The 15,487-nt window shown below is 51.5% G+C and overlaps 1 protein-coding gene across 1 annotated transcript in view; it reads left to right on the forward strand.

Annotated features, from left to right (window-relative positions):
* LOC144723148 (double-stranded RNA-specific editase 1-like) overlaps window positions 1-13,145 on the forward strand; it is a 77,669-nt gene extending 64,524 nt beyond the window's left edge. Inside the window, exons 12-13 of the mRNA XM_078601715.1 lie at window positions 2,912-3,090; window positions 12,318-13,145. Coding sequence (XP_078457841.1) covers window positions 2,912-3,090; window positions 12,318-12,518 — 380 coding nt within the window. The 3' untranslated portion in view covers window positions 12,519-13,145. The remainder of the gene's footprint in view (window positions 1-2,911; window positions 3,091-12,317) is intronic.
* The last annotated feature ends 2,342 nt before the right edge of the window (window positions 13,146-15,487 follow it).

Consider the following 15,487-nt stretch of genomic DNA (forward strand, 5'->3'; position numbering starts at 1 on the left):
ACCACGCTCCGTCTTTCCACATTTACCATTTTACTCCCCATTCAAATACACACAGTACACACACGCACAGTCCACACACACGCACAGTACACACACACGCAGTACACACACGCAGTACACACATACACGCTGTACACACACGCACAGTACACACACGCAGTACACACACACAGTACACACACACACGCAGTACACACACACACGCGCGCGCAGTACACACACGCGCGCAGTGTACACACACACACGCAGTACACACACCGCAGTACACACACACGCAGTACACACAGACGCACAGTACACACACGCAGTACACACACGCGCAGTACACACACGCAGTACACACACACGCAGTACACACACATGCACAGTACACACACACGCACAGTACACACACGCAGTACACACACACGCAGTACACTCACACGCAGTACACTCACACGCAGTACACACACACGCAGTACACACACACGCAGTACACTCACACGCAGTACACACACACGCAGTACACACACACGCAGTACACACACACGCAGTACACTCACACGCAGTACACTCACACGCAGTACACTCACACGCAGTACACACACACGCAGTACACACACACGCAGTACACTCACACGCAGTACACACACACGCAGTACACTCACACGCAGTACACACACACGCGCGCAGTACACACACGCGCAGTACACACACGCGCAGTACACACACACGCAGTACACACACACGCGCGCAGTACACACACATGCGCGCAGTACACACACATGCAGTACACACACACGCGCGCAGTACACACACGCGCAGTACACACACGCGCAGTACACACACACGCAGTACACACACACGCGCGCAGTACACACACATGCGCGCAGTACACACACATGCAGTACACACACACGCAGTACACACACACGGGCAGTACACACAGAGGCACAGTACACACAGTACACACACGCAGTACACACACACACAGAGGCACAGTACACACACAGTACACACACGCAGTACACACACACAGTACACACACACACGCAGTACACACACACACGCGCGCGCAGTACACACACGCGCGCAGTGTACACACACACACGCAGTACACACACACGCACAGTACACACACGCAGTACACACACACGCACAGTACACACACACGCACAGTACACACACGCAGTACACACACACGCACAGTACACACACACGCACAGTACACACACGCAGTACACACACACGCACAGTACACACACACGCACAGTACACACACGCGCAGTACACACACGCGCAGTACACACACGCAGTACACACACACGCAGTACACACACACGCACAGTACACACACGCGCAGTACACACACACACACGCGCAGTACACACACACACGCGCAGTACACACACACACGCAGTACACACACACACACACAGTACACACGCATTACACACGCATTACACACACACGCGCAGTACACACACACACACGCGCAGTACACACACACACACACAGTACACACACACACGCAGTACACACACACACACGCAGTACACACACACGCGCAGTACACACACACACGCGCAGTACACACACACACGCAGTACACACACACACACACAGTACACACGCATTACACACGCATTACACACACACGCGCAGTACACACACACACGCGCAGTACACACACACGCAGTACACACACACAGTACACACGCATTACACACGCATTACACACACACACGCAGTACACACACACACAGTACACACGCATTACACACACACACGCAGTACACACACACACGCGCAGTACACACGCAGTACACACACACACAGTACACACACACACGCGCGCAGTACACACACACACAGCACACACACACACGCAGCACACACACACACACACGCAGTACACGCATCATCATCATCGAGCGTACTGCGCCCCGGCGCTTGGCCTGTTCGCCACCCGCTGACATTTGCAGCTGATCTCGCACGGCCGTCCCATCGTGTTCCGTCCGCAATTTCCCCGTCTGAATTATCAGGCGTTTGACATTAAAGATCTGCCTCTCTGTCACGTTCCCAAACGGCATTATGACAGCAGTTAAAAAGCAATTACCCAGATTAGCTCCTGACATTTTAATATCACAGGGAGCCGATTAACACGCCGTTTTGCGGGGAGCTCCGAGCTCCATTATTCTCGGCCCGATTCTTTTGCCGTGACATTTTAAATAAAGGCCTCGGAGAGACGCACACAAGGAGAGAGAGGAGAGCTCTACGCAGATGCATTCATGAAAAAAAACACAATAAGGAAAACAAATAAAAAAAAACTCCCCATTAAAGTGGTTAAATAAACCGCGCGTACCACGCAATCAGCGCGGAGACTCGCACATGGGCATGAAGCGGGGCTGTGTGGGGAGTGTTGAAGCTGCCCCTCCACCCCCCCTCCGTATGCCCGAACTGTTTGTTAAAAGCTTTGAGGTTGTCGCGCTGCGCTTGACTGATGTACCAGGCTAGGTGCACTTCATGTGTATTCATATTCTTAGGTTTTTTCGCTAAAGTCACGTAGGTAAAAATTTAAAATTAATAAAAGTTAAATACAAAAAAATCACGACGTTTCGGAGGCAACACAAGCTTCCGTCTTCAGGTGGAACCGTCACAGCCACGATAGCTGTATCAAGTAAATGAGAGATTACAAGAGCTACCACTCCGTATATATAATGGTTGAGGGGGGAAGGGCCCGGAAAGGCACACTTTTTATTAATATGGCACTTCATGTGCTTTCCGACTCTGCCACACCTCGCTGCGTTTTAATCCGCCCGGCACTACCGCTCGTTGTTGTGAGCGCCGCTCCTTTTGCCTGCCACCACCATCACCACCACTACCCCATCTCCTCCCCCGCCCCGCCCCCACGACTCTCCCACCCTCGCAGGCAGCAGCGATCCCGATGTGAGGCGGCCGGGCAAAGCGCCCGTGTGCTGCCTCAACTGGAGCGCGGGGGAGCCGGGTCTGGAGGCGGTGAGTGGAGCCACGGGGAAGGCGGACGGTGGGCAGCCTTCGCGGCTCTGCAAGCAAGCGCTGTTCGCTTGCTGGGCGCAGCTGCACCCCAAGGTGTGATGCTGCACAAGCAGAGAGCAGCCCCCCCCCCCCTTTCCCCAGCACCACCCACCACCTCGTACCCGTACCCCTCCCACAAGCATTGCAGTGAACCCCCGCACCGTCATCGTGCAGAGTCACAGCTCGGAGTGATATATTTCAGCAAAAATTGGTTTAATGGAAGCACCACCGGTTTCAGTTGAATAGGAAACCGCACGCAGAATGACTTCTTCCTTGGATTGCGAGCGTCGCAGTTGTCTCGTGAGCAACTGAGCGACTCCTTTACAATGTATTTATTAGTTGCGTTATAGCTTGATCTTACGTACGGCTCGCCTTGTAATGTAATGTGAATTGTTGAGCACCCCGAGAACGAGAGGACAGGCTGTAATTGGGCTGCGTAGGAATAACGAGGCGATGTATGCCAAGGTCATCATTTGCTGACGTGAGCCGGGATCGTGAGGCCAACGTGGATTTCTTTTAGGGTTGGAAATATTCGCTGTTTAACGATTCTGGATCTCAATAAAATGTGCGAATCGATTTTTGTTGATGTTTAAGGCGGGTAGGTGAGAGCTTAGAACAGCGTAGCGGCCGACCGCTGAGAACCTGGGTTTGAATCCGGGTTTCGACCACATGCAGTTAATCATACGAATTTGTCTAAGATCAACGTGGCGCCATGAATAAACATCATGCAGTAGGTGGGGTCCAGGGGGTGGGATATGTGACCTTGATTTAGTAGCTGGTGTAGAGTCCGTGTAGACTTTGGACAACATTCCCAGTTGGTGAGACGGCTGAAGCAGATCGCGTCTTGATGAATTCCTCCCGGTGGTGGCGGCGGTGGCGGCGGTGGTAGCGGTGGTGGTAGCGGTGGTGGCGGTGGTGGTTGTGGTTGTGGCGGTGTAGGTGGTTGTGGTGGTGGTTGTGGTGGTGGTTGTGGCGGTGGTGGCGGTGGTGGCGGTGGTGGCGGTGGTGGCGGTGGTGGCAGTGGTGGCAGTGGTGGCGGTGGTGTCGGTGGCATTTTTTTTCCTGCCAAAACTCTCATCAAGGGAGACTTGGACCGCAGAACAGAGTTCGGCAAAACAAAAGTAAGACGGCATTAGCGCGTGAAACAAAATCATGACATTTTTTAATGCAAATATACATTTAAGTGCATATATTTTTATAATGAGGTATATCTCAAAAGGGCTTTCATTCGCGTTGTCAAAGGCTCGAAAGTAATATCTCATTAAAATCTGACTGAAATTAACTATGAATAATTCTGTGTCTGACACAATTCTGCATGTCCTACAATTTCCCAGTTGTCTGATGGTTATCGTCAAATAATGTACAATTATGACGATGCTAATAATATTCATAACATAATTCGTTATCTGGGAGAGCCTCAGAGTCTCCACGTGGCTGATTCAGGAGGGTCTTGCAATGGGGTGTTTTGGCCAATCTTGATTTGAAGCTTTCGTGACTGCAGGAATCCATTACGCTTTGGTTCTTTCGGTAAAGTCACGTAGAAAAAAAAAATCACGACGTTTCGGGCGCAACACAAGCGTCCGTCATCAGGTGGGAAAGCATGGCCTGCTGCTGATGCAGACTGTTTTCTCTCTCAGCGTTGACGTGCGGAAGGAAACCGGAATGGCACGCAGATGGATTCACTCGCCCACTTGCTGTACTACATTTCTGTGGCCACCTCCAGTTTCCTCCGATTGGTCACCCCAGCTTCGTCCAACGCACTCCAGGAATGGAAATTTGTCCAGACCTCCCGATGTAGCAGGACCCTCCTAAAAGCGGTGTCTTGGGACTCTATCCAGGCTCTCATGGGGGTTAACTAGCAGCAGCAGCATCAGCAGCAGCAGAACATACTTGACGCCTGGATGCACGGGCAGGTGATGATGTTAACTACCTCGCCTGGTATACAGGAGATGTTGGGTTCGATCCCGACCCTGACGCCTGCTGTATATTTTGCGTGTCTCTCTCCCCTTGGTCGTGTGGGTTTTTTTCTCCGGGTCCTCCGGTTTTTTCCTCCACATGTAGAAAGAATCAACATGCGTTTTTGAATATTTGGCTGCTATAAATTTCCACGCGATGAGCCACTTCGTCGAGCTATTATGTGTGGCCAGGTTGCTTCAGAAAGAAAGAGCTGCATAGCTCAGTGGGCCTTACCTGGTAAAATAAAAACATCTTCTTGGTTCTTTCGGTAAAGTCACGTAGAATGGAAATAATGGAAATAATAAAAATAAAACATAATAAAATAATTCTCACGACGTTTCGGCCACAATACAAGCAGCCATCCTCAGGTGAAGAACAGGTCTGTCGGGAAGACAGCGTCTGAATGAAACACCCCAGACGCTGTCTTCCCGACAGACCTGTTCTTCACCTGAGGACGGCTGCTTGCGTTGTGGCCGAAACGTCGTGAGAATTATTTTATTATGTTTTACTTTTATTATTTTATTATTTCCATTCTACGTGACTTTACCGAAAGAACCAAGAAGATGAATCCCTGCAGTCACGAAAGCTTTAAATCGAAAAATAAAAACAGTTGAGCTTTAGTGTCGTGATGGGCAGCTGTCACTATCACTGAATGGGGGGCGGAGTGGTTAACATTGGGAGGGGGAGGATGGGGGGGGGGCAGTGGGTGGCGGTGGGGGTGCGGGGCAGGGAGATGGTTAAATAGAGAGAAAGTGGTCAGCGTGGCTCGTGAAAGTAGTCCGGCTTCACGGGTAAACGCGGCTGACGAGACGCGCTGACTCTCGTGTGCGATGCAAGCGGAGGGCGTTGACATGTTTTATTTATGGCTTCTCCACTCGTGCTATCAGGGAGACTGCTGGGACGCAGTGGCCATGTGGGCCGGTCCATCATAGAGACTCTCGCCCTGTCTCTCGAGCGGGCCAGTGAGGGGGGGAGTGGAGAGTGAGCGAGTGGCAGATGAGGGATGGGGGTTAGGTCTCGGAGGCCGAAGCAGGCGCGCGACGTGCGCGCGCGTCGCGCCTAATTGGCACGGGATGAAGCGTCCCCTGGGAGCGAGCGGGCACCTGTGCACAGGCACGAGTTCCTCTGTGTGTGTGTGTGTGGGTGTCGCTCCGCCGTCTGTCACGCGGACGCACACAGCGACGCATGCACACGTGCAAGGCAAAGACAAAGGATCCCGCGTATAGTCTCAACTTGCTGTTGGGAGGCAAAGTGCTGTGAAGGCCGTGACGGGCAGCACCACGCCCAACCGCCTTTGTCTCCCCAGTGGCGATATTTATACACCGCTGAGTCGACCTAGGCGACACCAAAGACCGGATCAGATAATCGTCACTGGTGTTTGTGTTGCCTCCGAAACGTCGTGATTTTTATTTTATTTTTATTTTACTTTATTAAGTGTAATTTTTTTCCTACGTGACTTTACCGAAAAAACCTAAGAATACTCGTGTTTGCCTCGAGCGGGAATCGAAATCGGCTCGCCAGGTTCGTAGCTCAGCGCGCTCACCGCTGGAGCACCACTCCCCCACACACGGGCGTGCTCCTCCCCCCACCCGACACCGACACACGGCTCTCCCTTCCCCTCTCTCCCACTGGAACTTTCACCTCTCATCAGCCCGTCTCCCCAGTAACGATCTCTCGCGCTCTCTCGCGCTCCCTCCGCTGCTGCCTCCTAAGGGATCTCTCTAAACGGTATCAACATTTACACGAGCGAGCAAACCACTGACTGGGGGGGCTGGGGGAGGGGGGGGGGCTGGAGGGCGGGGTAAGAGGTGTGGCCTAATTTACCCTTTCCGAGTGGCGGAGCAGAATTGCCCCTCCAGCCCGTTCACTGTGTTATTCGTGGAAGTGTTTAAGGGGGTGGTTAGGAGTCCCTACAAAGCCTCCGAACGCCCCAATTTGTTTTACCCATTCCTACCCTGCTATTTTCATCAACTTCTGCACGTAATTGCATTGAACAAAAAGGGGAGGGGGGGCAGAAGCTTCCCGTCCAGCTGAGTTCATTTCTGACTTACACTTTCAGCACACATCCTTCTGAGAGTGTCTATTTATCAGCAACATTAGTTTCATGTAAGCAAACTCTGGACCGGTGTAGACACTCAACGTCTCATCATTGCGTCGGGTTAAATTACTCCCAGAAGGTCGTGTGGCCGATGGGATGGACCAGTATCATCCACTATTCTATTCTAATTGATAAACTCGAGAGAGAGAGAGCGAGAGAGAAGGAGAGCGAGAGATGGATCCGTGGTGGTGGTGGGGATTACGATGATTTGGCGTTTGGCATTACATCCTTGCACAAATCTCTCTCGTGAAAGCGTGTGGGGGTAGCGGGAGGGAGGGCGAGAGAGGAGGGGAGAGCGTGCGGGAGAGAGAGAGAGAGCGTGCGGGAGTGATGTGCCGCAATTCTGAACGCGGATGGACGCTTGCGGCCATCACTCTTTAGAACTGGCCCGGGTCGGCCACGGGGTCGGCCTGGGTGGCCGCAGATCAATGGCGGGGCCCCGATTCGCTCTCCGTGGCGTTCCGCTCCGGCAACCTCCCGCGATGAGCACTCTGATGAGCAGCCCGGCCTGTCAGGGTCTGGAAGTGCGGGGTGGGGGGAGAAGAGATGAAGGAGAGCGAGGAGAGAGAGAGAGATACAGGGGGCTGGGAAGGTGGGGTTCGTGAGGGGTCACACGCGGATGCCGTTCTTGCCGTGGCCGACAAATGGGCCCTGGCTGATTCCGTTGAGGATGAGCGCGCAGCCCTGGGAAGGAAGAGGAGCGATGCGCAGAGTCAGAATCAGAATCTTCATTTAAACTCTGCTGGAGGAATCCGATGAACTGTAAGGCTCTTGTTTACAGATGTTCGCTCGGGGCACGGGGTCATAAAGTGACAACAAAAACAATTCGTATTCTTTGGGTCTTTCGGTGAAGTCACGTAGATAGGTTCAAAGAAAATAACAAAAAGATAGCAAAAAAAACCACGACGTTTCGATCATAACACAAGCGATCGTCGTGAGGAGGAAAAAAAAATGACGATCGCTTGTTTCGTGATCGAAATGTCGTCGTTTTTTTGTTATTGTTTTTGTTATTTTCTTTGAACCTATCTACGTGACTTTATCGAAAGACCAAAAGAATATAAATTCCTGCAGTCACGAAAGCTTTAAGTCAAGATTGAAAAACAATACAGAAACGCTATAGGAGTGCACAGTACAGGAAAGGTAAACACGTCATTTAAAAAAAGATATACAAATAAAACATTTTTTTTAATCTTTCCAGATAATAATAATTTCATTTTATATAGCATCGTTCATGCAATTGCCTCCCACTGAGTTATTAGCTTCTTTTTCAGAAGCGACCTGGCCACAAATGATAGCTCAAACAAGTGGCTTTTCAAGTGGTAATCCATAGCAGCAAAATCATCTCCATAATCTCGAGGTGTGTGGAGAGGGCGGTGATGGTGGTACCGTCATCGTCGTTATCCGCTGCCGGACGAACGCCTCCCCAAGTCGCCATCTCTCAATGACCCGAGATTAAAAATCCACCTCGCCCCTCGCACGCGAGCTGATTAAATCGCTCCGTCTGCACGGTAGGACGTCCTCTCCGGCGCGTTCCGTCCTTTGACTGCCACTCCCTTGTTAGTGTCGACCAGAAGCCATCGTCCCTTCGAACCGTCACGTGCCTTACCCAATGCCCCACTTACTGTGGTGTGCAGGTCACGTGGTGCTAGGTGTGGGGTAGTGGGATGGATGGTGGCGGGTGCCGGGTTCGGGGTGGCCTTGCAGAATTTGTATTCCGCATTTTTCCCCCGAGTAATTTTTTGCTAAACTCAAACGTGCGGTAAGTTTGTACCGCAACTCGGGCACAGCACGGCCTACCGTCCGGGCACAGTTCCATTTGCTGGCGGCACACATGAGCAGGCTGAGTTTATGTCGGCTGTTTTCACAATTACTGACCACAGAACCATGCAGAATATGGGAGTGGACGCGAATCTGAAATTCATGAGCTTCCGAGTGCGCCCTGTCCTCCTCCACCCTCCCCCTCCCCCCTCCTCCTCCCACGCTGCCCGCTTAAAAACAAAAGCTGCACCGAAACTGTGGGGTCCACAAGACCCATCGACTGCAGGATTCGATGCACGTGATGTTGCTTGTTTGTGCTCGTCAGCCGGTAACATCGTACTGCTCGGCAAACGCCTCCCCCTCATTCTTTTCCATTACTTCTTCTCCCCAGTTGCTCGTGTTCAGCCTTGTCCTCTGAACAATTACTTGATTTCATCTCACTGCGACCACCTCCTCCGCTGTTTGCTTCTCTCCTTCGTTCGCCTTCTCTCGGTATCCACTCCGCGGTTCATGCTGTTCATCTCTCGTCGGGGTTTTTCTCGTGGCGTCGTCAGCCCCAAAGATGGAATTTTGTCCGCGTGAGGAGGCGCATCATCGAGTGCGGATACGAGGCAGAGTCGAAGGGACCTCGGAAGTCGATCTGTAATGTCCGCTTCCGCGGGGCGTCCTTGAACACGCGGTCATCTTACCCCGATCGCTGTGCGATCTTCGAATTGAAGATTTGAGTGTTTTTTTTTTTAATCCACAAATATTCAACCGGGAGAATCCCGTAACATGGAAACCATCATCTTCTTGGTTCTTTCGGTAAAGTCACGTAGAAGGGAAGTAATAAAAGAATAAAAATAAAACATAATAAAATTATTCTCACGACGTTTCGGCCACAACGCAAGCAGCCGTCTTCAGGTGAAAACCAGGTCCGTCGAGGCGACAGAGTCTGAATGAAACAGCACACGAGCTTGGAGCATACATATAATCTGGGCGCATAGACAAAGGAATTTGCATATCAAGTGGAATTTAGCATATTTATGGGAAATGCAGGAATGTAATTAGTACTACATATGCATGTGCATTATGCAGGATTAACAGCATCAAAGGGAGCTACACTTGCTACTTCCCTTCTACGTGACTTTACCGAAAGAACCAAGAAGATGAATCCCTGCAGTCACGACAGCTTTACATCGAAATGGAAACCATCGTTTGTCCAGGCAGCCACGTGCCACACACAGCAAACACGCATTTACACGTGACGACAAAACACTTGGCAATATACAACCATACACAGTACGCGTTTACGTATACAGAGTCGGGACCAGGATTAAGACAACGCGTCTCAATGTACGAGGCATATATTATGATCCAAATAGCACAATTAGTCTCCCAGTCAACATGGAACGTTGGGCCAACGTTGGTCCAACGATTCCAACCACGTGCCAATGTTGGCTCAATGTTTGCATGTTTACGGGGCTATTATTGTGGGGAACAAATAGCGTCGGGCCCGTTGCTAATCGGCCCTGGCATGACTATGATGGCAGCGCGTTCAGCCTGCAGTGCGATTTTAACCCCCTCGCTGCTCTGAAGGCGCTGCTAGGTTATGGGCCGTCCATAAATGACGTCACGCACCTAGGGTGGGGGGGGGGGGGCTCAGACATTTGTGACGATGTGTGACGAGGGGAGGAGGGGGGGTGTTGAGAAATGTGACGTCACATCAAAATGCGCAACTTTAAATAAATATAGACAACACGTTTTACTGAATGAAATATACTTTTTAATAAATGTTTTCTCCTACAATATCAGAGTGCAGCGCCACATTAAATACGCTACAATGACAATAGTTTAAAGCGATTTGCAGCATGTTTTTTTGGGGGGGGGAGGGGCAGAGCTTTGTGACGTCATATTTGAGGAGGGGTCTGACGCCGTGTGACGAGGGTGTGGGGGGGGGGGTAAAAAATCGTCCAAAATCGCGTGACGTCATTTATAGACGGCCCCTTATCTCGTAGTCGTGTTGTAGACCACTCACCTGGTGTAGTCTACAACTGGTGTAGACTACACACCTGTTCACCAGGTGTAGCAATGGCGTGGGCCAAGCGTCTCACTGCTGCAATATTCCCTGCGCACTACACAATCGGGGTTACACACAGCAGCAACGCATACGCGCGTGTGTGTGTGTGCGTGTTGAACTTCTTTCGCACCACCGTTCGTAGCCAAGCGTGATAATCAGAGGTGCGGGGGGTGCGGGGGTGAAGTCTAACAAACTAAACACAAAAAAACAGCAACAAAAATTGGCAAGTCCCTTCTGAAAGTTTTAAGTATTAAGATTCGGCGAGGCTTTCCTGTAGGGTAACAAAAGAAACCTTCCCCAACACTTGCACGGCAACCCAACGGTCTGCGTGGAAGGGGTGCATGGGGGATAGAGGCGACGTCACCACGAATCGCGCTTGGAGGGACCACCCCAGTAGCGTTCGTGAGCATGAACGTGACGAATCACATTGGCAAATGTACTGCGCTGTTTGCCGTGCGATGGGTACTCGGTTGCGTAGAGAGCGACGGACATGGCTGGACTTTTGGGTGCAAATCGAGTCGAGTCCCTTTGCTTACGACAGGGACATCCTAAAATGAAGAGTTATTCGGCGCTGAGGCTGATTGTTTTCAGAGAGTGGTGGTACAATCCTCCAGTTCTCCATGGCTCCAGGTCGCATACAGATGCAGCAGTGAACCAATCACTTCGTGCCCCTCTCCCCCTTTTAGTGTGATGCTAAAGCCGATAGAAAGCGGACAAAGCCACCACCGGTTACTCGTATGAAGCTTCTCTCGATCGGTGGAATCTGGTCGCGATGCACCAACCATTGCCTCGAGCTCCACGTGTGCCATTTTCTGAACGAGGGCCACTCACGATTGCCGATCTCGTCAAGGAGGATGAATCATCACGCGAACTGCGGTCACCCACGCAGCGGAGGCCGCTTCCGGCTGGCCATCGAACAAAGGCGGTCACCGCATCGCGCGCTTTCGGATGCGCTTCAGCGGCCGTCTGGAACGCTCTTCCTTCCGATATTAGGAAGCCACCGGGGCTGTGCAGTTGTAAATCATCTAGATTGACAAACACATTTCTGAAGAACTGCTTTGTGCGTTTAGTTCGTTGTCCTTCCCCCACACATCCGATTAGCGCGGTCGGCTACGTACGACGCTCAACTTACATACAGTAACCCCAGCGGAGTTTCAGCAGCCTGGTCCGATTCTTAGCCACGGGTCAACATCATTGGCGAGTGATACCGGTCCTGGGTTCGCCCCCCCCACCCCCACCCCGTCCACCCTTCCACGTCACCCTTGACAGATGAGGCACACTCTCCTCGCCTCTTGATCCATCACCTGGTTCAAAAAAACAAAATAATCCGCGTTCGGCTGCGGTGACGCGGCACTCACCACCGGTGTGTCCCCCCCCCCCCCTCCACCACCGCCCCCTCCTCCTCTACAGCTCAACGTCCGCGTGGCCCCTTCAGCCTACCGTGGGCACCCGGAGGCCACCCCACCGGGCACCTACGCCGAGGCGAAGCAAGCTGCGCGCGACTACCAGGCGGCCAAGCAGCAGCTGTTCCGCGGGCTGCGCAGAGCCGGCCTGGGTGACTGGGTGAAGAAGCCCATGGAGCAAGACCAGTTCTGCCTGCAGATGCCCTGAGGGCGGGCGGCGAGCACGTGTTTGTTATTCTGCTACTTTCTATCGGTGCGAGAAAGTAGCAGCAGCAACAACAACAACAACAGCGGTAACAGCAACAGCAACAACAACAACAACACACGCGGGGTGTGTGTGAGTGTGATGAGCGCTCTGTTCCAGGTTATTGGAAATGACACTTTGTGACCTCTTGTTCATGTCCCCTTGCCAAGTAAGAGGGATGTTTCGTTCTTTCGAGCTCTCTCTCTCTCTGCGCGCGCGGCTGTATCACGAGGTGATCGCGGCGCTATAAATAATTCCGCTATGAATGCCAGGGCAGGTTTTTTTTTAGAGAGAGACCCGTGGCAGACTTTAAATTGGCCCGCGACATGTCACCTTGATTGCACGTTTGGCTTAGACCCGACAACGTTAATTAACGCGTGGAAGGTTTATTTTTTATTTGATGTAATTCTCAGAGCTCGGGGTTTGTTAACTAACCATCCTGCCGCGACTGCAGGGTCTCGGACTCGCGGTGCCGCGGTGCGGAGTCGCGACTGGCTAGCTTTTAATGCGGCTTTAAAAAAAAAAACAAGCCCCGTTCACGCATGAGTGGTGCATTCCGATTGGCCTAGCCCGAAAAAGCGGAGAGAAACAACGCAGTGGCGATGGCTGCCCCCCCCCCCCCCCCATGTAGCCAAGACGCACGGAACACTGCCACCCCCCACCCCACACACACACACAGTATTCTTCTACATGTGCACGCGTAATGATGATTTTTCTTGCTCCAAAATCAAACGAATTAATTTGGTGGTTCTGCTGCTGCGTTGGCAGTGGTGCAAGAGCGCGTATACAATTAATAATACAACAATACATGATCACAATCACGCATGCAAGGGTGGATTCATTACAGTTCAAGTTGCGTCCAACGTGGTTCCATTGGGGTAACGGTCGGAATGAATGACTCGCTGGAACGAACAGGGCCAGTTGAGTTGGTTGTCATGAAGCCAAGAGACCAGGATAGAGTCTGGCTCACCAACTCGAACAAAGTTTAAATACATTTTAAAAAATCAGTACAGAAGCAACTGCATCTATCGCACGAGGTGGAATAGAAAATGTTCAAAAAATATAATTCCCTGCAACGTAAATCTGCTGGGGAAGATTTGCCTTCAGACGGAACACGGCACAAAGTACAACACGAAGCTACAGAGACGTTTAACATATATAGGGTGCCTGGAGCACTTATATGCAATTGCAAGTGAAGTGATCGTAACGAATCGACAAATTATCCTCTCAACTTGTATATTTACGTGGGGGGAGTAATCGCGGACATGTTTTGGAGCGATGGACGGAGGCAGTGGGGGGGGGGGGCGACACAGAGAGCACGGGACGAAGCGACGGTAACAAAGGAACGAGCGAGACATCCGATAGAAATCAAATGGTACAGACCGTTGTAAAATATTCGATTCTTAATTGACCCCCGAATTGTGGCTATTCCTTGAATAGCGTAGAGATTGAGTTCATGACGTGCCTAACGCCGATGCTTTAATTTAAAACAGCATACAACCCTGGTGCCTATTCATCATCATTATCATCAGCCATGATCGATACACTGCTGCATGAAGGCCTCCTCACGCCTTTAGAGCTGCCGTGACGTATTGGCCATCTATCGGCAGGTTGCATACCTGGTGGAGTAAAACCACGAAGCTTGGTCAACGTTATCGAGTCGACAATATATTATCTAGAGCTCCCTCTAGTGGAGGCCCTTACACCAGCAGTGGCGCGGGCAGGCAATTGCAGGGTTGCGCCTTAAGCTGTAGCTGCGGCAAATCGTACGTTAGCCCTCGTAATCCGCCCAAGGTTACCAAGTCGAGTGCCCGATTCTTAATACGGGTTCTATTTTAAGGTGGGTCTCAGAGAGAGAGCGAGAGATGTGCTGAGTTATATCGGTGTGACGTCTAAAACATGTCGAACAAATGTAGAATCCATCTCGCGAACAATTCCACGCCGTCATTCATTCGCCACTTGCGCAGTAACGAGTAGGGCGTGTGCAGAGGAAGAAGACCCAGGCAATTACTACCATATGCCTAACACCGGGCAGATTTTTTTTTTAATTAAACAAACTTCATGTAATGTTTCAAACCAGGTGGCTAATTGGATACAATTTGCGCACCGTAATCTCTGCGCTACGACGTGATTTGCCTTGAGGTAATGTGTTAATAATGAGCTTCAATTGACAACTCAACGCCCGGTCCCCGCCCCCCCCCCCCATCTCATCGTTTGTCAGCTCCTCATTTAGTAAAGAGGCCCCGTGGCGTGCCTCCACCCTAACGTCGCTCCAGGCTTCCCAACTTCTGTGCCAAGGCTGACGAACTCAAAGCACACGGCACAGTTCGCCATCGCGTCCCCAGCTATTGAACAACACAATTAACAAACAAACAAAAAAACATCAACCGCAAGTCCGCGCGGATACAAATTCGCAATTATTCTCCCGAAAATACACTCGTCGCTCCGCGGATTAAGGCAAATTCACGACACTTTTTTCGTCCTTGCTTTGTGAACTGACCTCGATTGGCATCACGGCTGTCGCTGCGTCTCGATAGTCGGTTTGTGCCCCCTCGATTAGTCCGAGACGGACGAATAGTACTCAACCGTTCAACGCAACTTCTTAGATACCAGACAACCCACGCCAGGAGCTCCTTGCTCGTTGAGTCATCGCGGCGGCTTGAGGCTCCGCTGAGATGACTCTGCACGCACCCGCCGCGTGAATTGCGCCCCAGTGCCGCAGCGAGCCGGTGCCAGCCCATCGCACACGTGGCCCGTGTAGTCATCTGCTGGCCCATAGACAGGTGGTAGGCAGGTGGTAGGCAGGGCTGCCGCTTCTAAGGGTATACAATGAAAACCCAGCGGCAGTGACATGCTCATTCTTGATTGCTGGGTTAGATCAAGTGCTCCCTCCTCCATACAACACAGCCGAAAAAATGTACTCAACTTTTTTA

This window comes from Lampetra planeri, chromosome 1, assembly GCF_965212315.1.
Source record: "Lampetra planeri chromosome 1, kcLamPlan1.2.h2, whole genome shotgun sequence".
In the NCBI taxonomy this organism is placed as follows: Eukaryota; Metazoa; Chordata; class Hyperoartia; order Petromyzontiformes; family Petromyzontidae; genus Lampetra; species Lampetra planeri.